Raw genomic sequence first — 24,033 nt, 5'->3', positions numbered from 1 at the left:
TCTGCCTGGACAAAAACACTACGCTAGCAGACAGACAGACAGCTGCACGTGTTTACTGTTAACGGCTTGTTTAACGGCTGTGAAATGCACGGTAATGATACTGAAGCTGTTGAGAACAGCGCTGAAAAGCAGCGTAAGAGTCGCTTCCTTGACGCTTTCTACAAGCTAGCCGATACAAAATTGGAATATCGTGTTAGTGGTGCTGAAACCGTCATCAAGGAGCTGGTGAAGTCATCGGAAGAGGTACGGCTTCGCTTTTTTCGCTTCTTGAAAGTGTGGCATGAGTTCGTGACAAAAGAAACCCTGCGTCTCTCTTTGGTGATCTCGATCAAAAGAAAAGAAATCACGGCCGGTTGATCGCGCTTTTGTTGGCTCCCCGAGAATGATGGCACTAGACGTTTTAGATTTGCCCAGCTTGACAAGCATTCATAGAGGGCCATTGCGCTTTCTTTTTTTCAGTCTGACACTTCCAATAAGCTGCAGTACACGATCGAGCGACTGATCAAGGGCCTTCCATCGACACGAAAGTGCGCCCGTGTTGGATTTGCCGCAACACTTGTGGAGGTAAGGTGGCACTAAATCCGTAAGGAAACCGCGCGACAAACAGCACCGATATTCGTTCGCACTATTAAGTTTGGTGGGCGTTCGTGTTATGGCACGCCAGATTTCGTGTTACGTAGTGTCTTTTGAAGAAAGAAAGAATCAAATGCCTCGATCGGTGTGATGCAATTAGTTTCGGTGTTCTGTCTATTTTGCAACGTTTTGTTCATCTTTTGTCGTCGCTAGGTTCTTAGGACGTTCCCCGATGTCAGTGCGGAACAAGTTCAAGGCTTCATTCTCAAAAATCTTCCTGAGGACACAAAGGAGGTATGACTTCAGCATTTTTATATAATGCAGACACTATTGTACAACACTGGCCACCAGCTACATTTGTTTGTTAAGTACTCGACCAACAATTTTTATACAAGGCTCAAGTTGCATTGAGAAGTGCTATTTAGTTTCAGCTCAGTGTTGTGCAGGTATTTTTAATAATTTGGATGCAATGTGTGGATAAATGAAAAATGTGCTTGTGATTAAACGTTAACTTATTGCTGCTCTGATTATGTAAATCTTAAGGCCTAGCAATGCTACCTTGGCAGAAAGGGGAATGCATATGTGCACTGAAAAATATTACTGTGCTCAAAAGTGCAAAAGGCACCTATACTCTTCTGTGGGAAAGAAGTAATTAAGGTTGCAATTTTGAACTTGCGTGTTGAATGCGACAGAATTCAAACTCTAGAAAACTGCTATGAGAGCAGCTGAATGGTATAATTATTAGTATTTCAGTATATTAAGTAGAAGATGTGGTAGATATGTGATGCAACGTAGGGGAAGAAGGGGGAGAGAATAGGTAGGCTAGCTCTGCCCAGACTGCCAAACACATGGCCACCTAAAATTTACTCACCTGCAATAACTTGCGATTCATGTGGCGTAAAGATCGAGAATTGCATTCTTCTTTAAACGTTGCAGAAAGCATAGCAACACTCACAAAGGCTACGTCTGCTAGTTGTGTATATAACGCACCTATAAAAAAAAGAAAAAGAAAAAAAGCTCCATCTCAGTTTGCAGGAGACACAAGCATTTGAAGTCAGTTTGCCCCAAGTGTTTGGAAGGCTTCTGAAATGTTTTAATGTTGTGAGCGTGTGTCCATGTCTATGATTTTTTCTAGGATAAAAACCATGTTATCCTAGGACGCTGCCTTGCACTTGCCGCCCTCGTCCGTTCTGGGAAGGCAGTCGAAACAGCGGGCAGTGTTGCAAAGGAAGTGCTGGAACTTGGCACACGCTACAGTCACCTCCAGCTCATGGCATGCGACATCTTTAAGGAACTTCTTAACCAGGTGCTAATTTCAACTTTTTGTTTAAACAGTTGTACTTGTTTCTTCCTCAATGTTTTCGTGCTACTGTTGAACCTCTACATTCTAAATTTTGCCTTACGTTGAGGTTTAAGAAGTCGCAGGGTTTTAACATACAAAGATGAGAACATTTTATATAATCTCAAACATTAAGGTAAGGCATCCATGATATATTAGGCTTGCTGTATGTCAAAACTACCCAGGAAGCTGTGTTTTTCTAAAGTCTAGTTCAGCAGGGTGTGGATATAACTTTAAAAGAAAGATTTGGACTAGTCGGTTCATCATCAATGTTCACCTACTTGTACTGTACTTGTCGTGACTGGACATTACACCGATGGCACAAACAGGGTCTTGCATGGTGAAGTGTGACTAAGGACTGTTTGAGCCACTCATGTTCTCGACAGCATTCGTGCCTACTTTCTGCTTAATTCTGGACCTCGAGAAGGCAGAATTGTTGCAGATGTCATTGCTTGTTCATAATTAATGACATCTGTGACAATGTTGCCTTCTTGAGGCAGAATTTCAAATAGGACAGCTTGGTGCAGTTCCCTCTTTGATTTCCTGGTAACTCTACGATCAGTTTGATGTCAGTGCTTACCTGCTGTGGTGGCTTAGTGGCAATTGCGCTGCTAAGCACGAGGTCTCGGGATCAAATCCCGGCCGCGGCTGCTGCATTTCGATGGGGGTGAAATACAAAAACGCTCCTGTCCTGTGCATTGGAGGCACGTCAAAGATCCCCTGGTGGTCAAAATTCATCCGGAGTCCCCCACCACGATGTGCCTCATAATCAGATCGTGGTTTCGGCATGTAAAACCCAGTATTCAATTCAATTCATGTCAGCATACTACAAATTGCTGAGTGCTCTCAAGGGACATGCTGTAACAAACTCTGCAAACAAAAACAAGTATAGGATCACCTAACTACCTTGCTTTCTAATCCTTGTATGAAAACAGCTTTGCTAAACTGTTGTTCACAAAAATAACCTGCTTTTACCTTTGTAAGTTTCTTAATTTGGACATGTAGGATATCGATGTTATATCAAACTATTTTTAATTTCTTTCACATATTTGGTGTATTGAAATGCAACAGTGTGTGACTCGGCACTTGTTCCGTTTGTCACCGAACCTTGTGTAACGACTGCAGGCTCAACTGACCTTGATCAATTGACTTGGTCAGTCGATCAAGCACATGCAACTGTGAAATGCTGAACTGATGATGTTTGTTTGTACCAACTTAACCCTTTATTGACGAGTGTTGCCTACAGGCAACATACCAGAAAAATTTTTTTTTTTTGCGAGTTTCATCTACAACCAACTCTGGGCTACCCAGCAGGCCTACGAAGCGGTGAAGAGGCAAGACCTCGATGTCCCATCGTGGGAGGCCTAGGCCCAGCCGACTAAACTGCTGGTTCTCAACAAAGTTGACTCTCTCTCTCTCTTTTGCGAGTTTCAGTATTGAGTACGAAGTTTCCGGCTAAATGTTTTTGGCCAACACTGAATGACAGGCAGCAAGCGTCACTTGTTGGTTTAGAGCAGAAACATGGACGAGGAAGAAGAAGTTTGGCACGTGACTTACTGTCTTTTGAAAGCAAGGTCAGAGGAGACAGGCCAATGCAAGATATCCAGCTACAATGGTGTCACACATGTGATGTAAAGCAAATGAAATGTATATCTATGGTTCACATATGATGAGAGCTGTCTATACAAATGAATGAATGAATAAACCTTTATTTTTATTTTTAAGAAAGGAGAGAGGGAGGTCTGTGTGCTCCAGTCTCAGCACCTTCTGTTGCCAGACGTCCGGCTACCAGTCGTGGTAGGCCTCCGCTACCTCCTCAGCCCACCTCAGGACTCGGTCCTGCAGGGGGGGATCGGAGCTGCGCAGGGCAGTCTCCCACAGCTCCTCGCTACTAATTAATTGTTTGAGGTTGCGGGGGGGGGGGATATTTGACGGTGTGGTGGATATTTGATGGGGCATTTCCATGGTATGGGACAGATCTGCTGTCTGGACAGGGCAGAAGCGACACTTGGGTGTCGGGTATGTGTCGGGAAAGAATAAGTGCAAAGTGCGTGGGGTAAGAAAAGTGCGAGTTTGTAGTTGGCACCACACTATTTCTCTCTGGCGTGTGCTCGACACAGAGAGAGGTGGATACGTTAGACGTTGGTGTTTGTAATGTGTGCAAATTTCATGGAATGTGATGAGAGTGTCTTTATTGGTGTGTTGTTGGGAGTCATTGGATTCTAGAGTAAGGCCCGCATTTCCGTCGACTCGGTCCGTGAATCCTCGAGCAGTGGCATGAGCCATTTCGTTTCCTGGTAGTTCTTGATGTGCTGGAGTCCAGATGAGAGTAATGTAATTTTTCGGCGGATGAGCGACAAGTAGAGAGTGCGCGAGGTTGGTAATGTAGCCGCTACTGAAGTTCCGGATAGCAGTCTTCGGGTCACTGATGATGACATCGCAATCAGGTAGCCCCGATGCGAGTACAATGGCGGGCTCTTCTGTGTCGCCCGCTCAGGTGGTCTTGACTGATGCTGAACGAACAGTGTTGCCCTGCTTGTCTACGACCGCTAGAGCATAACGATGTTTAGTGTTATAGGCTGCAGTGTCCACATAGTAGACTCCTTCTCCCTCTCCATAGCTGCGTTGTAGCGTCTGGCTCGAAGTTTCTGGCGTTCGACGTGAAATTCGGGGTGCATGTTTCTGGGTAGGGGTTGGATGTGGTATTGGCCGTGTATGTTCAGAGGAAGTTGATGTTGCTTGTTCTCGTTGAGTGGTGGAGCATAGTGAAGTTGTCTCAGGATCTCGCGCCCAGCTTCAGTGGTGGAGAGTCTGTGATATTCTTCAAGGGTAATAATTGTGGCTGGTGGCCATCACCCTTTGTGTGGATGCTCTAATTGGAACACCAAGAGCGACTTTGTGTATCTTGCAGATCAAGCAATTTACAGTATCCACTTCCTTCCTAGAGAGTGAGAGATATGGTAGCGCGAAGTTGATTTTGCTTAGGACAAAAGCTTGGATGAGCTGAATTAGCTCCTTCTCTCAAAGCCCTTCGTGTTTATTGGAGATCCTTCCTATGAGGCGTAGCGTGTTATCTACTGTCGTTTGTAGTGCTTGCAAGGTACGCTGATTTGCTCGGTTACCTTGAAGGTGAAGTCCTGGCACCCTTATCCTGTCTCACGGTTGAAGGGCACTCCATACCCCATATGGAGTGCCCTTCAACAGTATGGAGTGCCCTTCAACCGTGAGTTGGATATTCGGGGGCGATGTCCTGAAGCGTCTCGTAGGGGGCAGAAGGAGAAGCTCTGATTTGGTGGGGGAGCACCTAAGATTCAGGTCATGACCTACTTGTTCGATCTGGTCAATGGCTGCTTGGAGGGTGTCTTGGATGTGCCCGTCCGAACCTCCGGTCATCCACGGCGTAATATCGTCCGCGTACAGTGTGAATCGGAGGTCGGGAATCTTCTTGAGAGTGAAAGCTAAAGGTCGCATAGCCAAATTGAAGAGGAGGGGGAGAGTACTGCCCCTTGGGGCGTACCAATGCTTCCTAAACGTATTTGACCTGATCGTTTGCTGCTTAATTGGAGCAGTGTGCTTTGTGAGGAAGCTGCATATATAGCGGTAGATTTGCTCTCCACAGTTTATACTGGTAAGTTCGCGTAGAATGGCCAAGTGGGACACATTATGGAAGGCTCCCTTGAGGTCGAGGCTGAGCAACGCTTTTGTGTCACGTGTGTCGCTCTGTTCGATAATGTCTTGTTTGAGCCTTAGCATGACATCCTGGCAAGAAAGAGACTTGCGAAAGCCAGTCATTTTTCGGGAGAACAAGTGATTATCTTCGATGTATTTGGAGAGGTGTAGGTGGATTACGTATTCCAAGATCTTCCCTATGCGTGAGGTGAGAGAGAGGGGACGGAAGTTATCAATGTGAATTGGCTTATTCGGCTTGGGAATGAAGATCACCTTGGCTGCTTTCCATTGTTGGGGTATCTCGCCCTTTTCGAGACAGTGGTTGTAATACTCAGTGAGTTTGCGTATGGATTGCTCATCGAGGTTGCAAAGCGTCTTATTTGTCACAGAGTCTGGACCTGGTGCCGTGGTGGTTTGCACTTGGTTGAGGGCATGTCGAACCTCCGCTTCTGTGATGGGGCTGCAAAGTTCCTTATTGGTTTCACCAGTATAGTCGGGCATGGGGATTTGTGTAGGAGGGGGCATATGTTTGGAAGCCAGGTTACTGAACATTGTCGGCAGGTCCGCTGCATGTTCATGTAGCAGTTTATTGATCTGGTGGTTATTATGCGTCCTAGACGTGGTGGGGTCGAGCAGGTGCCGGAGCAATTGCCAGGTCTTTTTAGTGTTAAGGTGACCATGCGCTCCTTCGCAAACCTGAGTCCATTGTTGTGCCGCCAATTTGATAGCGTATTGTTCAATCTGAGAGTCTAATTTGGCGATTCTGATTCGGAGTTTGTGATTGTAACGGGCTGTTAGCCATTTCCTGGGTAAGGCTTTCTTCGCTTCCCACATGTGTAGGAGCTTCGAATCAATTGTTGCCAAGGGTGTATCTAACGGGAGAGTGGTGGTATGGCCCTCTACATCTGTTTGTAAAGCGTTCGCCCATTGCTCTATGTCGGTAATGTCTTCTTCGTTGGTGTTGGAGCGAGATTTTCTGAATTCCGTCCAGTTGGTAAGCCTTAGTGGTTTCGTGGCCAACGGTCTGTGCTTGAAATTTACGCAGAGTTCGAGGATGTAATGGTCGCTTCCTAAGTTGTTTTAGATGTTTTGCCATGTCGCCTGAGTGATGCAGTGAGTTAGGGTGAGGTCGGGGGATGTATCCCTACTGACGCTGTTTCCTAGCTGGGTAGAAAGAGAAAGAAAAACAAAGCCTTAGGTGGCTTGGGGTGACGTCCACTTCCAGTTTTCTTCCTGGGGTTTCTCTCATATTGCTGAAAAGAATTCCGCAAAATATTCTTTCTTTTTGTTGATTATGCTTATTCTTGATGTGCTTTGCAGATTTAGATAGAAAATAAATATTTTTTTCTGGGTTTTTATATGTCTCGTCATTAAAGGGTTAACAGTGGCCATCCAGTGTTGTTTGTATAAACTACAGCAGTCAATGTCCTTTATTTTCTATTTTCTTAAAACTCCTTTCATGAAAGTCTGGAAATACTATGCTTTCACAGAAATTTGTCCCTGCATTCCTGTTCCAGAAGGCCAATTTCATAAGACTGAATTGTGGCTTAGCTTTTTCTTTCTGATGAGCCTATCACCTGCTGATCTATCGCCATAGGTGCTGAAAAAAAATGTAACCCTTAGTTACACCTATCACTGTTTTGTGTTCCAGGTGAATGAAAAGAAGTTCAAGAAGAAGGTGTGGCCTGAGTTGCAGGAAATGTTGTCCTGTGGGTGGGAGGACTGTACGCCGCTCAAGCTCTATGTTCTGGTCCAAGCAGCATCCAGATTCCCAGTGAGCCCTGTAACATAACTTATCACATTTCACTGCAACGTGGTTTTAATGTTGTAGTTTAAAGTTATTCGACAGGGATTTCACATAAACATGAGTCAGAGTGGTGGAGTATGGGTTAAGAATTTGTAACATGCATAGCCTGTCATTTGTACACCATTCTGCAGAAATTTAAGCCAGGGTATGTTAATGGCAGCGCCGTTCAAATGTAGAACCATGTGCTTTAATATTGCAAAACACATCTGACGGTGTTGCATGCAGCCTAAGGATTATCAGGAAAGTAGCCACAAAAAGTTCCACATTGTATTAAGGGTAACTGTGCCCTGGCCGGCACCACAACGGCTTTTTCACTGTAGGAGTGCTTAGTGATGCCGCCCTTGACATTCTATTTTCTACTTTTCATTGCAGGGAATGGTGGATGGAGCTTTTCTCCAAGATAATTGGGGTTGCGATAGTATTCTGGACAAGGCAAACTTCGCACACATTGTGCAGATACTTCAGGTAAGCTACGTGAATTATCTGAAACTACTGCTGTGAGGCAGGTCACCTTAACTTGACAATGGCAGCTGCATCATGCTAGTTCTATAAAAAATTAATGTATGCCTTTAAGGGCTCTCAAGGGCTCAAATCGCCACAGCCACGTCCGAAATAGCTTTAGAGGCATGTCAGTACAATTTTTTAGCATCTAGGTGTTCATACTGTGACAGGAGACGGCGGGTGCGCGCGTGCATAAATTAGGAACATCCGATTTTTACACCCCGAACATGTTTCAGGAGAATCAGGTTAAACCTGATGTCTCCCCGAATTCCAAAACCACTCACCAACCTTTTTCAAGCTGCACGGAGTTTGCGGTGCACACACGCTAGCTACCTGCCTCGGAACAACGAAGTTAGATATGGTTGGCTTAAGTGAACTCCAGTGACCTCATTTCACAAGCTGCGTGCAGCACAGTAGACTACACGGCTCTCAAACAACCGCCCAACGAGCGCGCCCAACTCTGAGTAGTATAATTCACCGTGACATTCTACGGAGGCCTGGCTGAAGAAAACGACAATAGGCTTTGGGGTGGAACTGCCTCGGCACGCCACGTAGCTTTGGCTCTGCTGCACACAGCTTGTGAAATTTCCAAGCAAACGTCGAACTTCAGAGTATTTGCTAGAAAAACCTGATGTCCCCACGATAACCAGCTGTAATTGTGGGGACATCAAGTTGAGAGGGCAGAACATTGGCTAGTAAAGTTGTACTCCAGCATTTCCCCTGTCAGCTACTCCTATGGCCCTATCTTGCTCCGCAGGGAGAACACGTCTACTGATTTACATAGCCAACCAGTCCACCTTTCAGCCTGCGCACTCATGGCAGTTACATGTGTTTCCAAAACTGCGCCTATTGGGGTGCAGTGTATAACCCAGGCTGAGTAGGCGAAGACTTGTGCATAAATAAGTGTATTCACACATGTCCAAGTATAATTGTGAACTGCGCATATTCGCTTTTGGGAATGCAGAAATCAACGGTTGTCCATCCTAATGTTCATCCTGTCTGCCCATTGATCCTGCAAGCTGTCATAACCACAAAAGGCTTCAAGAAGTTCTGGAAAAGCCTTGTGGATGGTGAGACACAGTTTCTTGGCTGCTTTTAATTGGACAACATTAACAAGCTGCCACACATGGTTTAAGGTTACTGTAACAACATAATGGTAGAATGTTGAGGTTAAAATTGTACTGGGACACTGCCTTTCCTTGAGAACCTTTTTTTTTTTCTGTTAAGATCATTAACTCGGCGCTACTTGTTGGTAGTTAATGCTTATTCGTGTAATTGAAGTTCATGTACATAGTGAGCTCTAGAAAATTGGTGGTGGCAGCTATTATGCCTACTACATAGTATGCCTAATGAAAGTGTTGGCTTTTGTAATAGAGGATTATCAGACACCTGGTAGTTAATCCTTGTTGAGTGTACTAATGACTTCACTATAAAGAAGGAGTAAAAATATGTGCATGCAATGAATTAAGCAGTGGCTCCTGGGTGTCCTTGCATAATCAATCAATGGCCTGTTCAAGCACTCTGCACCCCTCTGAAAGCTTGGCAAAAACTCCCTTCTAAAACGCTAGTGCCTGTCTACTTCAGTGTAAAAGATGCTGCCTAATGTGATGAATCAAGTCAAATGCATGTGCCTTGTGACGCTGTAAAGATGGCGAATCAAGTCAAATGCATGTGCCTCGTGACGCTGTAAAGATGGCAAACATTCAAACTGTCAGTGGCGTTTCTCGGTGCCTATAGTTGCTTTCTAGAGCTTCAGTCATGTCCCTGTGTTCTTTCAGAGGGCCTCCTTACCTCACGTCGGGAGGAGCAGATCTTCCTGGCTGTGCAGCTTGTCAAGTGGTGCCTGCCTCAGCTTACTACCCCAGATAAGGTCCAAGGCATTTGTGGCAAAGTATTGTGGGGTCTTAGGAAGCTTTTATTATGGTGCTGCAACTTGCTGCTTCATGGAAGGAAAGAGTGGAGAAGGAAAGGCAGGGAGGTTAACCAGTTCAGCACAACCGGTTTGCTACCCTACACATGGGAGTGGGATGAGGGGGAATAAAAGATGGGCAGTAGGGAGAGAGAGCACAGCACACTCATCGTCAGTCACAGTCCGTCACTCATAATGTTGCAGAATGAATGTGACGTGGTGAATTTACACCTTTTCATCGCTGTATCGTTCTTTATAGTTACAGTACATATATAGAGAATAGATATTCTGTACCTAAGCAAAATATATTGTTAGAAAAGTCAGTGTATATACATTTGAACTAATTAAGGCCAAATTCAAATTGGGGCAAGGACAAGCTGACTGGACTGGCTTGCCCTTTTGATAATTTGCATCTGGCTTTACTTAACAAGATGTTTCGTGGTACATCTCTTTTACATTAATGGTTTGGTTTCTCAGTACTCCTCAGTGCTACTAACTAGCTCTGCCTATAGTCATGCTAGCGCAAATGAGATTTGGATGTTGCCCTTGCTTGTTGATTTCTTTCCTTTTAGGCTTGCCATTCCTTGTCAACGCTGGTGTTAATAGTCGATAAAAAAGGCCATGGAAGTTTGCAAATACGGCTAGAAAGATATCAGGAGGGAGAGCTTATGGCAGAACTCATCTGACGATTACTGTCTACGGTTGAGCTATTAGCATTCGAGCAATATAGTGGTGCACCGTATTCCTGGAGTCACGTTTATTTAAGTAGGCAAATAATGCTAATCACATTCATAATTTGATGTCTGTGTCAGGCCAAGGCAGGCACAGAGTGCACCCACACGGATAGCTGTGAGCAATGCAGCCAAGTGAAAGTCATTATGCTGGTAGACAAGACAAAAGATGCATGCGCAAGATACAAGGAGTACACAGGACACATGATGAACTAACAACTCCAGTCCTGTGTACTCCTTGCTTCTTGTGTAGAAGTTTCTTTTGCTGGTTTTCATCTTAGTTGATCAGAGCACTTGGCCTTGTATAAACCATTATTTCTTTTTGCCATACAAGGTTTCCAGATACCTTTTGTGTTATAAGCTTGTTTTTGAAGCATTTTAGGTCATGAAAGAAAATTAGGCGTTTTAATTTGTTAAAAAAGAAAAGAAAGGAAAAGTTCTTTAAGAGGTTAAAATTGTCCTAACAAAGGTGGCGGATGTTGCACTCGTGGCGCTGTCGAAGCTGAGGGTTGTGTGCCTGTAGCATGACATCATGTGCACTTTGATTGCAAGGAAAATGAGCGTTCCTTGGTTCCTGTGTGCTGTGAAATTATAGTGCTTCATGAGTGCATCTCGACATGTCTAATTGACATACGTGTGTAGCATACAATGACAGCTTTCATGGCCAAGGCAGGACGGAACTCGGAAGCCTAGAAGTTTAAATGTCTTCCGTGGTGGCGTGAAGTAGTTAGCTCGACTTGGCACTGCCAGGTATCCAGTAGACAAAAAAATGGGCATACATATAAGTAACTTCTGGCTTGGCACCCAGCTGGGGTGGGTGTTTACTTGGCAAGATGTTGCCAATCCTACGACGACTTGATGAACAAGGAAGAAAGTTACTATAACTTCAATGCATACAAAGAGTGTCTTACAATAACTGGTTAGGTTTTGTTAGGATTGTAAAAATAATTGTTGAGAATATATGATGTACAGTGCCATGGAATGATTTCAAATATTCGTCTTGCCAAACAACAAGTAAAGTTTTTCTTTTTTTTTTTTGTAATGCTTCAGGTGGTTTCATTGTGATGTCTTTTTATTAAGTAGCTAATGTTCCACCTCTTTTTTCTGCTTGTCAGGTGGAAATAGTCCTGTCTCTAGAGTTGAGGAAACAGGCAATTCATGCCCTGTCCAATAACTGGCATGTTTTGCATTCCATAAGCTGCAATCTGGTAAGTTGCTCCTGCTGTTCCTTCCTGAATGTGCCATATCAGATGAACTATTGTTTCGTTCAGAGTTCGTGTTTGCAATATTAGAAAAACTCAAAATATACACTGTATGGAGGCGTTGGAATAATGTCATCATGGGCTGTCAGTATGGGCAAATCAACCCATAATATTCCTCGGGAGGCATTACAATTGATTCATATGCATGAAAATGTTAATACAGAAGCACTCAGCTTTTCATGAGCATGTTCACCTGACATCGTGCCACACAGAATTAAGAAAATGGGCATCTTACAACCCAAGGTAGCAGTATTTGTGAACTAAAAATGATGTCATCTATGTATATACATATAGATAGGCAGTGGTCATAGCTTTATATAAACTTGAATACCCTATTTATATTGTTCTCTTTCCTTATCTCTAACCTTTAATCTTGCCAATTACCACTGGCCGTCTTTGGCTGCGATGTACTCGCAAAGATGCCCAACATTTTCTTGCCACTCTATCTGTTTATGGTTACACCTGCATCTATTTGGATCTTTTTAGTCTCAAACTTTTTTTTTAGGCATATCACTTTCATACAGTTTTGTTCATAAGTGTGGGTTATTGCAGGTTGATCATGATGCAACTCATAAAGTCGCTGTTGTTTCGCTACAGGCACAGTTCTTGGTCGAGTTTGCAAAGAAATCGGAGGATGCACAAATTCAAGTTGCCATCCTGGGCTTCTTTGTGCAGCCGTAAGTGTGTCAAGCTGCAGTGTGCACTTTTGGCAGTGACGAAATTTTGATGACCTGTTGTTTTTCAGGCCTGGCACCATTCTGCTTGACCACATCACAAAAATGAAAGTCATCCACGACCTGCTGATCACAGTAAGTGTGAATTTCTCACCGGTAAAATGCTGCATGCTTTGGCCCCCAGCGACATAAATCTCTGTTTTGACGCGACAGCCCTCTGAAAACCTTGTTGCACTCGGGGACTTTGATGTTTTTGCAACGATAGTTATGTTTTGCAGTGACAATTGTGCTTTGTGGTTGCGAGACCAACGATTTTCCCTGCAATTCATTGACTAGTTCATTGCAGTTCAGTACCAGTTCTGTGCTCATGCAACAAACAGCACTGCAATACCTTTCCTGCAGGAGAAGGCGACTCGTTCTTTACAAAGCCTGCATCAGGTGAAACAAATATTGAGGTGCAGCACCTCCTCAATCAGCTCAGGAAGCACAGGCAAATCGAACAGACCTCACATGTGGCACAAGTTCACGATAGCAGGCCATGCTCTTGGGAACAACAGAAATGACAACACAGCTCACAAAAGAAATGCCTGCCACAGAGCCTCCATGGCTATGGCGTTCTGCTGAGCATAAGGTTGTGGGTTTGATTCCCGGCTGCATATTGATGGGGGCGAAATGCAAAAACGCTAGTGTTCTTAGATTTAGGTGCACATTCACAAACTCTAGGAGGTTAAAATTAACCCGGAGCCCCAAGATGTTGTCCCTCATGACACATTGCACAGCTTCGGGTCATTAAAATCCACAATGTAACTTTAATTACTATTTTTTAAATCTTCGCGCACAATATGCTAGCTGCCTGACATACAAGTATATAGTAATTTCCCCACGGAGACTATAGCACTAAGCGGTCGAAAGAGGTTTGGATTACCAGCTGACAGAGTAGAGGAAGTTCAGTGCACAAGACAGAAAACCAGACTCATAGCAAAAAGCTGTGGCAGTGCTGTGTGCAGTTTCTAATTGTCTATCGATTGTGTGCACAAGAATTCTGTCTGCTTCAAATGAATATGAACTACCAGACAAGGAATGTGCTGTGTGGTTATTGCACAATGTCCCTGCACATCACCTTTACCCAAAGGGTGCTGGTGAAATCACTAGTGCCTGAATTTTTGCACAGGCTACTGTAATGGTCTTGTAGCAATGTCTGGCCAAGGCTTGTTGTTTGTAAGTGAAAGTGAATTACATTGGATTTGAAAGTAAGCAAAACAAACTGGCAGCTGTTGCAAATTTTTCATGCATGAAATGGAACTTAATGTGCCGAGAATGCAAGATCTGTGACATTTATGAGGCTGACATTGCCATTGTAGCTTAGGCGCAACTTTGAGCTCCGATTTTGTGCCCTAACAAGCCATCTGTTTCTGTTAAACAAATGCCAAAATAATTTTCAAAAATAAATAAGTTCCCAGATTTGCTGTTTAAATTTGTGTCCAATTAAAACACACTCAGGAGTACCATTACTGCTTTGGGAACCTGTGCAAGAAATGTAACCCGTCAGAAAATAACTGGAACAATGTTTGGCAAAGCAAGGGGTTCAGTCGATAGGGGCTCTTCTGTGCCAATGAAGATCTGTTGTGTATTGCTTGTTTCTTTTGTCAGAAGTTTTTGCATTCCACTAACGGCAAAGCCAGTGTCGTCAGGTTCACAATCATAAACTGAGACCCCAAAGGGGAAATGCCACCTCTTATGTGTGATTGACTATCTGAATGTGTAGAGCTAGGTCTAGTACATGTACACAAGTAGCAAAACATTGTGTGTCATGTGGAGGTTGTGAATTTGGCTTAATTTTACCTAATTAATCCTACAATTCACTTAAAAAACGCAGTTAATTTCGTGCAAGCTTTGCTTGGCTTCACGGGTTTAATTCACTAGCGAAGAAGTGATCCCTTAAGATATAAGATATAGTACGCATACACTTTGAAAAGACAACACTTGCTCAATAGATTTCGAGATGTTCTCGATAAGGTTTATATACAATTGTACATACATAACAGTGTGCAACAAAAGCTGTTTGCAAAAACAGACTTCAAAAATGCAAGAATGTTAAAGGGGAAAACAAAGACAATCAATCAGTCATCATCCCCACTTCCTGACATGTTCTCGTCCCCTGAAGAAGCAGGAGTGCTTGCTGATGCCTCTTCCTCATCCTCAGACTTGACTCGAACAGGTGAACTTTTGGGTGATTCTGCAGCGGATCCTGCAGGTGATCCTGCAGGCGATTCTTTAGGCTCTTTCTTGACCTTCTTACTTTTCTCGTCGTCACTGCTGCCCGAGCTACTGATGTACTCCTTGCTCTTGAAATTTCCCTTTAGAGGTGATGATGACGACGACGTGGGCTTGGGTTTAGGTGCACTCGGCGGTTTGCTCTTTTTGACCGGCTTTTTCTCTTCTTTCTCGTCATCACTCTCCTGGGGTCGGTCCTTCAGACTAGCCTGATAGGCAGCCATGTCTTCCTTGTACTTAGCTGCAGCTTCGGCAGCCTGTTCCTCCCACTTTGTCTTGTCTGTCACCTCTTTCCATAGCTCGCCAGCACGCTTGGTCACATCAGTGATGCCGAAACCTGGGTTGTCCTTTTTGATCTTGTCACGGTTTTCGGCAAGCCACAGGAAGTAGGCACTTGGTGGCCGCTTGGGCTTGTTGGCATCCCGCTCCTTCTTTGGCCGGCGTGGTTTTCGCTGTTTCATGCCAGGCTCTTTGACAGTTTTGGCACTCTTCGACTTCTTTTCCTTCTTTTCTTTCTTTGGTTTGTCACTGCCGCTTCCGCTACCACTGCCCTTTCCTTCGCCACTGCCAGCATCACTGTCTGAGCTAGACTCTACGTTGCTGTCAAACTCCTCAGCTACTTCACTGCCAGACTCGCCGGGGTTGAACGATTCGTCTGAAGATTCATCAGAATCCACTTCGTCCCTCTGGCGACCTTCATCTTTGACTCGAGCCAAATAAGCGTCAGGGGCATCCTCTGCATCAGAGTCGATTAGCTCGTCGTCCTGGTAGTTTGGCTTTTCCTTGGTAGTTCCGAGCGACCCACGGTTCTTGATGCGGAGCTTCTTGTCACTCACATAGTCGAAGAGCCTCCCGTACTCTTCCTTCTCAATGCTACTGAATGTGTGGACGAGACCACTCTTGGCCTCCACCTCAAAGTCGAACGATCGCGTGCTCCCACCGCTACGTGCGAAGTTGACGCAGGCGATCTCATCAAAACGAATGTGTACGGGCGGCTTGTGAATGTATATGAATCCCCGCTCGAGCGGGTAGAGCAGTCCGTTGCCCGCCCTGTACGAACAGGTGATGCAGTTGGTGCCGCCGTGGCCCTTGAAGTTGCCCGGCACGGTGATCTTTCGCTGCACCACGGCCTTCATGACGCGGCTGATCACCTCGAACGTGGGGCCCGACATATTCTTCTGCAGCTTGTCTTCAAACTTCTCCTGGATGTCGGCGTCCGACAGCGCCAGCTCGATGCTCGTCTCTTCTTCCTTGTTGAAGAGAAGTATGAGAAAATGATAGCGCGTCTGACCCTGCTTGATCGGCGGATCCAGGCTGAGCACGAAGAACACCTGGCGATTGTCCTTGTGCGGCAGCAGGAACAGGCGCAGCACCGTCGTGAGCGGGATCTTGTAGTCGAACGTCTTGCCGTGGAGCTGGATGAAGGACGGGAAGATCTTGATGTCGTAGCGACCGCGAGGCGTGAGGCACTGGAGCTCCTTGAAGGTGACCATGGCGTCTCCCGTCGCCTGGATGATGCTGGCCTTGGAGAGCACGTTGTTTCGGAAGGCCTGTATCGCGTCCATATCCGAGTTGGGGTCGGTCGGGATGTGAAAGCGCAGCTCCATCAGTGACACGGCCGCGTCGTCGTTCTGGTGGAATTCGAGCGTCACCTCGTTCTTGGCCGTGGTGCAGTGCGACACGTTGCTCAGCGGGATCTCGTAGGCCGAGTTCTTATCCACGTCGAACGAGAGGACGCTCCCTTCGAAGCGCGCCGTGCCCCAGTTCCAACCCTTGAGGCACAGTTCGCGCGACGCGAGCGGGAGCTCGAAGTGATGCTGGAAAAACTTGGCGAGGCGCTCCTGCTCGTCGTCTTGGAAGCCGCCGAAACGGTACATGCCGCCCGTCTTCATCATGATGCGGAGCCCGTAGCCGGCGCCCAGGCGCTGCCAGCTGATGCTTTCCATGTCGGAACCCTGCACTTGCTCCACTTTTCCCGTCTTGCTGTTCTTGAAGACGACTCCCTGGTTGGTCATCTTCAGTCGGCCCGATGTCATTGCGCCGCGGTCCTCCTTGAATACGTCGGGAAACTCGAGGAAGTCCATGCTGCCGCTTTGCGAGATTGTCGGGGCTGTTTGACTAACACGTGCGTCGGCGACCGGCTTTGTGGCGCCGTTGTTTGAGCGGTACGAGGCGCCTTCTCGCTCGTAAGCCTACGAAGCGTTCTGCACAGTGTTTGTGACATCCAAGAAGGCCTTCGCTAAATTTAGCCAAAATGGGCTGCTTTTCCGGCTTTGCACTCGTTTGCCGCCAGGGCGGCTTGGCGCGTGTTTTAAGTTTTCATGGTGCTGTTAAGTATTATAGTTTGCACAAACTTTTATTCCAGAGTATCTGTAATTCTTTTTTTTTCTTCTGTAAACGGACAGATAACGCACAGAGTTAGCCTACAAAATGAAAATGGCCTCTTGCGTTGATAATATCATTAATCCCGAGCTTTTTCTGCCTTATTTTTTTTTTCTTTCTTTTTTTTAACGCTGCTGTTGAATCGCGTGGTGAAACCCCATAGTTGTAGATAAAGTGGCTTGCACTTATTATTATTTTTTTAATGCGCTAGTACCGCTGCACTCCCGTTTGATAAAGTATGGCTCTCTTCCATCTTCACAATTTTCTCTCTCTCTCTCTTTTTTTGTACATTGCTTTATGCATACAATTTCGCAAGTAAAAAATTGATACTAACATGTGTTATGTCTGGAAATTTCGTTTTGTGTGTGCTTGTGTGCGTGTAAGAGAAAGAGAAAAAATCGCTTAAAATCTTGCAAATTACATGTTCAAATTTTTTAAATGTCATAGGTCATACAGATGACATTGCTTTCATTTCACAGGCAAAGCCAGAGTGTGTCCAGTGGTATGCAGAATTCCTGAAAGATATTGCACGGCTAGAGGACAGGGAAGGGTAAGTATGGATTCAGATTTCTGCATTGAGTGTAGCTATCACTTCAGCATGCTTGTCACATTCAGTTTCATCCCCTTGCTTCTATCAGCATGTCAAACTTTTACATTGTTCCTCCCACCGCTTTTCATCATAACACTGCTTTGAGGTGACCTGTAAGACAACTAGAGTAATGACATAAGTGTGGCATGCCAATCCTTTTGTCCTAGCTACTACTGGTTTGCTCACCAAATAGTTTTCTTTAATTCAATGTGCACCCTGTCCTCATTGCATTTCTCTTACTGATTGGTCTTTCGAACTTTCAGGCCACAACATCTTCTGAAACCTCAGCGTGAAGCCTTTGAACAGGTTTGTTGGCATGTGCTCTTCTAAGTGCAATGACTTGCTTTCTGCCCATTTCGTTTGTTGCTGTGCTGCAACATATAGTGTCCCCATTAATTCTCATTCTTACCCTGTTCATTGTCTTACCTGCGCAGCTTTCGAACTTGCTTCACCTCCCAACCATGGCTGCTGACATGGACTTTAGGGCGGGCATTGTTCACTTCCTGCTTGATGCCTACACTGCAAGGGTCATCAGCAAGAACAGCTCTCAAGTATGCCACCATCTTGTGCTCATTCTACTTTTGAACACATGCATTGCGTTTGGGGTTTGCAGTGACATGTTGAAAACCTAGCGTTACGTCATAAGGTTTGAATTCTGTCCTGAGCTTCTGCTATCCAAAGTTATAACACTGAAAGGCTTACATGAGTTAATATTTAGGCCTTGCAGGGGTATTTGCCACCATGTTACAGGTGCCCTAAAGTGGCTGTGTCAGTACGGACTTTTAACCCGTCGCGGTAGCTTAGTGGCTGTGGCATTGCGCTGCTGAGCACAAGACCGGATCTCGGCCGCGGCTGCTGCAGTCCGATGGAGGTTGAATGCAAAAAACACTTGTGGACCGTGCCTTGGGCGAATATATACCAGAAATGAATTTGGTGCATGTTAACGAAGCCGAGGTGGTCAAAATTATTCCGCACTCCTCCACTATGGTGTGCCTCATAATCAGATCGTGGTTTGGCAGGTAAAATCCCAGAATTGAAATTAAAATTAGGTTAAAGTGGCATGCTTTGCACTGTTTGATTGCAGTTCTCAAGGGTCATAATTTTAGCTCTTTCCCATGGTCACTTTCACTGCCCATTGAACATATGAGCGTTTGAAGCTGTTCACGGCCTCTTTCGACTGCACTTGAAACCAGTGCTGTTTGAGTCAATGACATTTACATTGCGAAGTGGCATTAACAAACAGTAGGGAAAATTGCAGCATTGAACCCTCAGTGTTGAAAAAGTCATGCGGTGAGTATTGCAGTGGACCTTAATGCTGTATGTAAACTGGTTTTTAAGTTTTCCCTCTTGTGACTGGCTTTACTGTGTCAGAAACCTCTGTGTGTTGTGTATTGTGGAAAAGCTGCAAACAGATAAATCAGTGCTAGTAGACAACACTGTTTCTTCATTTTTCTCTCGCTTTCTATGTTACTTACATTCCTGTGATCTTGGCTGTTTCATCAAATACATAATTGCCTTTATTCTGTTCTGTGTAAATGAAGTGTCACTACTTTTCTGCTGTCCAGGGTGAAGCCGTGCGGAAGTTGTTTCAAAGTGCAGTTTTAAAGAGTATTGTGCCCTTGAAGAAGACCAAGCTCACTGAATTTGTGGACTTTCTTTCGGCACTTTTGCTTCGAATCAAAGGTAAATGCACCTGCCATTATTTTGTTTTTGTGTCTGTCTTTTACACTGAGATGAGCTAAAATGGCAATATCTCTAGCAAAAAAAAAAAAAAAAAAACACTGAAAAAAAAGCTTGAAAAAAAAAAAAAGCATGTGACGTGCACAGCGATGAAAGTAGCACTAAGACATGGGACTAATATAGAAATACTATTACAGGTGCTGTTTTCCTATGGTAGTGGTGATGATGATGATGACGATGTTGAAGCAGGCGGGGTTAGCCTGGTATACATAACCTGCAATTGTTCTGCCTGATCCTCCTTTGAGTTGATATCAGGGGTGTGTCAGCAGGTGCTCATATTTTAGCACTGCTTGTTTCACTATGTTGAGGGAATTAGGCTTGTTTTAAATGTCCTAGTTGTGACAAGAATGTCCTGGATAACTCCCGATACCACTCTTCAGCTGTAAGTTTTGAGAGCCAGTGTTGTAGTTACAGCTTTAGTAGGCTTGTTGAGATGGTATAAGGAACTTGAACACTGCATCCTCTGTTTTGTGCAGTCTACCTTAGAGCCATGTACATCCAGTTTTGTTTTGAATGCACTTGAAATTACTGGAATGTGCATTCTGTCTGTACGAGTGGAGGATGAGAATAGGCACTGCTTGCAACTATCTGGCATGGAAACATGCCAGACATGCCAGGTCTGTTTGCACCCTTGGGTTTAATGTCATGTACATTGCTGCCATGGAGTCTACTGAGCAGCTCCTAAGGCCATGTTCCAAATGGCTTAATATACATGCCTCACAAGGATATGTTACACATACACATGTTGATTAACTGTGGTCGACAAGGAATGTCACTGGCTCCATTAACACTCCTTCTTAAACGTCTGTTAATCACGTCAAGTTTCCATCTTCCTGCGAACTTCTCTCTTGCTTGGATATATACATGGTGTGTTACCTTTTGATGCAGTTCCCAGGTCAGAATGTTCACAACCAGTCTGCACCAGTATGCTCTTGAGCGCTGGTCTAGTTATTTTTTTTTTTTTGTGACTAAGAGTGCGACAGCACATGCCTTTTATTCTGTTGTCTGTGTCTTATTTTTTGTGCCTAAAACCATTTCTACACATATTATTTGTGCACCTTTTTGCTGCCAGTATACAACATAGTATGTTTTGGTTGTGAAAGCAAGCAATGCACTGTAACTGCTGGTCACATAAGTTTGTCACTGTGCTCGTTCAGTGGTAAATAAATATGTTTGGATCTGTGACACACTATCTTTTAGTTGCAAATGTGAGCAGTGAGTCTCTAGCCTTTGTAGCATGAAATGAAACAAGTTCATTGTCACAGCTGTCCCCGATTCGTCGTCGGCGCGAAGTCAATCGACGGGGTAGACAAGCCGGTTGGTCGTTCCGTACGCAAGCGAACACAGTGAAAAGAGTCAGAGTCGGGAATAAACAAAAAAACAAGATATTTATCGACTGATAAATATACACAAAATATTGAAAGAAAATAATAATAAAAAAAACACAAGAAAGACTAACACACCTGAACTTAATATACGTAACACAATGATGAGGACAAATAAATACGAGCGATTAACTGTAGATATAAAAATGAAACAGTGCGAGGATCAAATACATAAGAATACACTTAACAGCATTTCACTAAAACAAAGTTCAAAAGAAATCAAAGTTCCAAAGAAAACAAATGGTGTCATACGCATGGCCGGGCAGCAGCAGCAAGTCCATAAACCGTGAAGTCGGTGCACAAAGCTTTCCCGAAGAATGCTGGCGGTCCGATCTTGTCGAGGTGGATGCGAATTGCTGAGCTGGGTTTCCCGGGAGTCTAGATCTGACGTCTTCTCTCAAGCAGGTTGAGCTAACTTGAGGCGAACTACCGTGAACTTCATTGTAGACGCTGGTTTGACGTCTCGTACGCCAACTAGTTACTTGGAGCTACAACGTGGCCAGGCGGCCCAGGCGATACTGGACGGCACTAGCCCCCCGGCGGCTTCTCAGCAGCGCATAGGTTCAGCTTCTAGACTAATCAGCAGGGCCCAAAACCTGCGCCTAAATAGCCTCTCCTTTCCCTAGTTCCCTATGTAGGGAAACTGCCGGAATGCAGAGTTCTAATTAATTAACGGCTCCTAGCTCCCAAAAGTCTTGGCCGCGCTCCTTTCACCATGGACGAAAAACTGCACATTCTCCTCTCTCCCAAGGTCAAGGGCCAAGGTCGAGCCCAGCATACCACGCGGACGTACACGCACACTTCCGGGTCCGTAATCGGCGTCTCGAATCGAGATGTCACCCCGTGAGGCCAGGACACTTTTGATGGCCGTAATTCGGCGTGTCGCTAATCAGCGTCAAAACCACTCTCAAAAATATGTCGCTCCGTGACAGTCGCTAATCGAAATTACACGCCACATAGTGAGTGCACCACGTTGTTGGCGGCCGTTAATTGGCGCCAAAAACCCCTCGAACTCTCGAAAATATGACGCTCCGTGACATTCATTTTCTCAATATTTTCTCAATCTCAACCGACGATTATGATACTCCCTAATGCAAAATCTCAGCACAGCTCTATACGTGTTTTCATTTCGCGATATGTTGGCTGGTGCGGACAATCTGTCTTGTGCGGCACGTTGTAAATGGAGTGAAGTGTAGCACGACTGCCTCACTAATCGGGGATCGCGAGACTTAGTGTGTGGGCGAAGCGTGGGCGCGATTCACAGCAGCCGCAGACAGACCTCCCAAATGACACGCACTACTCTGGCGCCATCTCGTAGCCATTGTCGCCACACAGCCCATCTTGCGCGGCACTATGCTTTTCTTCTCATGCTCTCGCCTTACCCTCCTCCTCCGCTTTCCTCCTCACGCTCTCTTTGCTCTCGCCACTTTTTTCAGCCTCCGCTGTGCTCCGCGTTCGCTCGGTACGCTGACGCTCGCCACAGGAACAGGCGCCTAAGAGCTGCATTCTAAAATAAAGCATTCCAGCTCCCCTCATTCATCTTGCACCTGGAGTGTAGTTAGTTATATGGACAAAATTAAAACATTCTTTAGGAGACATGCAACATGAAATGTGGGCACTGATGTCATTTGCATGTTGCTAAGGCTTTTTGTTTAATTTTTTTTATTATTTATTTTTGTCAGCTTCTTTAGGAGATGGGGCAAGCACGGACATCAAAAAGTGTCTCAAAAAGACCAAGCACACATTGGAAAGGCTTGACTCTGCGGCTGGCCTGGACGAACCTGTGTCAACAGCTTTCAAGGTGCTCCTGCTGTACCTCACGATCTTGACCGCACTGGGAATCTCTGACGACCCCTCATCTTTACAGGTGAGGGACCACTTTTTGCTATATTAATTTTCTTGTGGAATCTCATTTACGATAAAGGAGCTTTCCATGTGTGGCAAAAGTCACAGGCACAATAGCAAGTTGGTGCTCTATATACTGTATTTACTTACATAATGAACGCACTTTTTTCCCGAAAAATATGCTCAAAGTTGGGGGTGCGTTTCATTTGCGGGGTAAAATTTTCAGTGATTTATTTTCTGTGGCCACCTCTAAAAAAATCGCAGTTTCACCCCAAACGCGAACCATCGATTGTGATAGCAAATGCGTAGACAGCTACATGAAGTAAGGATAATAGTTTTATCGGCCGTATAAACTTGCAAACATTCGCTAACTATTTAAGTTACCAAACATGGTGTCAGCATGCACAGGCAAACATGAACACCTCACACTCAATCACCGCAGACACTCTCTGACAAAATGTTGGTGCGAGGAAGTGCAGCAGCAACAGCGAGCGAAGTGTCCTTTGTGCTGTGTATCGCTTCAATGCAAACTGAGCGGCGAGAATGGAGCAGGCACAAAGGTATAAGCTGCCGTCACACCTAGACTCAGCCCCCGAAACAGATCGCTTTCAAGATAAGGCAAGCGCGGCTGCGCAATGTGCAGTTGCTGCGCCACCCTGTTTTTTTGATTGAGGTGCAATTGTAGTGCACGTTAAAGAACCCCAGGTGGTCAAAATTAATCTGTAGCCCTCCACTACGGCATGCCTCATAATCAGAACTGGTTTTGGCACGTAAAACCCCAGAAAGAGGAAGAAGATTGAGGCGTGATCGTTGGCACCAATGGCAAAAATGCACCTGGAGTGTCCACATAATTAGGAGATATACGGTACGATTTGGCGTCCGATACAGCGTCCGATACAATTGTACCCGCCGGACACCCTAACAGTCGCCGAATCGTACCGTCTCTCTCTACTTCACTGCAGCAAGTTCAGGGTGCATTCATTATGCGAGGAAAAGTAAAAAAAAAACCCACTTCTTGATTGGAAAGTGGGGGGTGCGTTCATTACGCGAGTGTGTTCATTATGCGAGTAAATATGGTATACAGATTATATTGATTATAGTATACAGATTATACTATACTATAACAGAGCTAGTTTTCACAAATTCTTCTTAGGAAGCTTGTGCTTGCAGGATTAAATTTTGTTAACAGAGTGATGTTAGCACACAACTTAAGATAGAGGGCCTGGCAGCAAAAGCTGTTGGTTTTCTGGCAGCCTTGGTTCTCTGACAGGGCATTGGGCACTGGATCAGTAGTACGCATTATTGGGGATGTTGTACGACCCGTTGGCTCTTGCGCAACATATATGAATATGT

At 45.0% G+C, this 24,033-nt stretch overlaps 2 protein-coding genes across 3 annotated transcripts in view; one reads left to right on the top strand and one right to left on the bottom strand.

Annotated features, from left to right (window-relative positions):
* Window positions 1-24,033, top strand: part of LOC119445843 (myb-binding protein 1A-like protein) — a 49,237-nt gene continuing 25,204 nt past the window's right edge. For both annotated transcript variants that reach the window (XM_049663674.1, XM_037710146.2), the window contains exons 1-16: window positions 1-243; window positions 460-564; window positions 787-867; window positions 1,709-1,879; window positions 7,233-7,355; window positions 7,761-7,853; window positions 8,854-8,959; window positions 9,668-9,759; window positions 11,645-11,737; window positions 12,389-12,468; window positions 12,537-12,600; window positions 17,601-17,671; window positions 17,974-18,016; window positions 18,145-18,261; window positions 19,276-19,393; window positions 22,518-22,702. In XM_049663674.1, the coding sequence (XP_049519631.1) occupies window positions 85-243; window positions 460-564; window positions 787-867; window positions 1,709-1,879; window positions 7,233-7,355; window positions 7,761-7,853; window positions 8,854-8,959; window positions 9,668-9,759; window positions 11,645-11,737; window positions 12,389-12,468; window positions 12,537-12,600; window positions 17,601-17,671; window positions 17,974-18,016; window positions 18,145-18,261; window positions 19,276-19,393; window positions 22,518-22,702 (1,701 nt within the window). In that variant the 5' untranslated portion in view covers window positions 1-84. The remainder of the gene's footprint in view (window positions 244-459; window positions 565-786; window positions 868-1,708; window positions 1,880-7,232; window positions 7,356-7,760; window positions 7,854-8,853; window positions 8,960-9,667; window positions 9,760-11,644; window positions 11,738-12,388; window positions 12,469-12,536; window positions 12,601-17,600; window positions 17,672-17,973; window positions 18,017-18,144; window positions 18,262-19,275; window positions 19,394-22,517; window positions 22,703-24,033) is intronic.
* Window positions 14,461-16,956, bottom strand: LOC119445844 (FACT complex subunit SSRP1). Its single transcript, XM_037710147.2, has one exon. The coding sequence runs from the start codon at window positions 16,821-16,823 to the stop codon at window positions 14,586-14,588; it is 2,238 nt and encodes a 745-aa protein (XP_037566075.1). The 5' UTR covers window positions 16,824-16,956; the 3' UTR covers window positions 14,461-14,585.

The sequence above is a fragment of the Dermacentor silvarum genome, chromosome 3 (assembly GCF_013339745.2).
Source record: "Dermacentor silvarum isolate Dsil-2018 chromosome 3, BIME_Dsil_1.4, whole genome shotgun sequence".
Lineage (NCBI taxonomy): Eukaryota > Metazoa > Arthropoda > Arachnida > Ixodida > Ixodidae > Dermacentor > Dermacentor silvarum.
Note: the sequence above shows the minus strand (reverse complement) of the source record. Positions and strands in the feature narration are given on the sequence as shown.

What these genes read in the sequence shown, in the direction of transcription:
- LOC119445844 (XM_037710147.2), bottom strand. Translation starts at nt 16,823, where the DNA reads ATGGACTTCCTCGAGTTTCCCGACGTATTCAAGGAGGACCGCGGCGCA.